General features: G+C 52.0%; 1 protein-coding gene across 1 annotated transcript in view; it reads left to right on the plus strand.

Annotated features, from left to right (window-relative positions):
• The window catches only part of CLUH (clustered mitochondria (cluA/CLU1) homolog), a gene marked incomplete at its 3' end in the record, with an annotated part of 19,955 nt that overhangs the window by 4,610 nt on the left and 14,889 nt on the right, over positions 1 to 456 (plus strand). Inside the window, exon 6 of the mRNA XM_008943794.1 lies at positions 274 to 421. Coding sequence (XP_008942042.1) covers positions 274 to 421 — 148 coding nt within the window. The remainder of the gene's footprint in view (positions 1 to 273; positions 422 to 456) is intronic.

The raw sequence follows: 456 nt of genomic DNA on the forward strand, positions 1-456 counted from the left end.
GAGCACATACCTGGGCAGGTACTGGTCTTGCTTTGCCTGGGAACACTGGCAAGAGTGTTGCTGCCACCTGTGCTGGGAGCCAGTTAACTTTTAGCAAGTAGACCCCTGGTATTTGTGCACGACTTGTTAAGTGAAAGGCCACTGCCTGCTCAAGAGGCCTGGCCTTGTTCTGTTGTTTGTCAGAAGCTGATTTTGCAGTGGAGGGAAAAATATCTTGGAGTAGAAAGAAGTCATCCTTTGGAAAGTGTCTAATTGTTTCCACTCCTAAACCAGGGTTCAGCGACACCCCTTCGAAAGGATAGCCACTCCTTTCCAGGTGTACAGCTGGACGGCTCCGCAGGCAGAGCACGCCATGGACTGTGTGCGGGCAGAAGACGCTTACACTTCCAGACTGGGCTATGAAGAGCACATACCTGGGCAGGTACTGGTCTTGCTTTGCCTGGGAACACTCGCAAG

The sequence above is a fragment of the Merops nubicus genome, unplaced genomic scaffold, assembly GCF_000691845.1.
Source record: "Merops nubicus isolate BGI_N331 unplaced genomic scaffold, ASM69184v1 scaffold6687, whole genome shotgun sequence".
NCBI classification, from domain to species: Eukaryota; Metazoa; Chordata; class Aves; order Coraciiformes; family Meropidae; genus Merops; species Merops nubicus.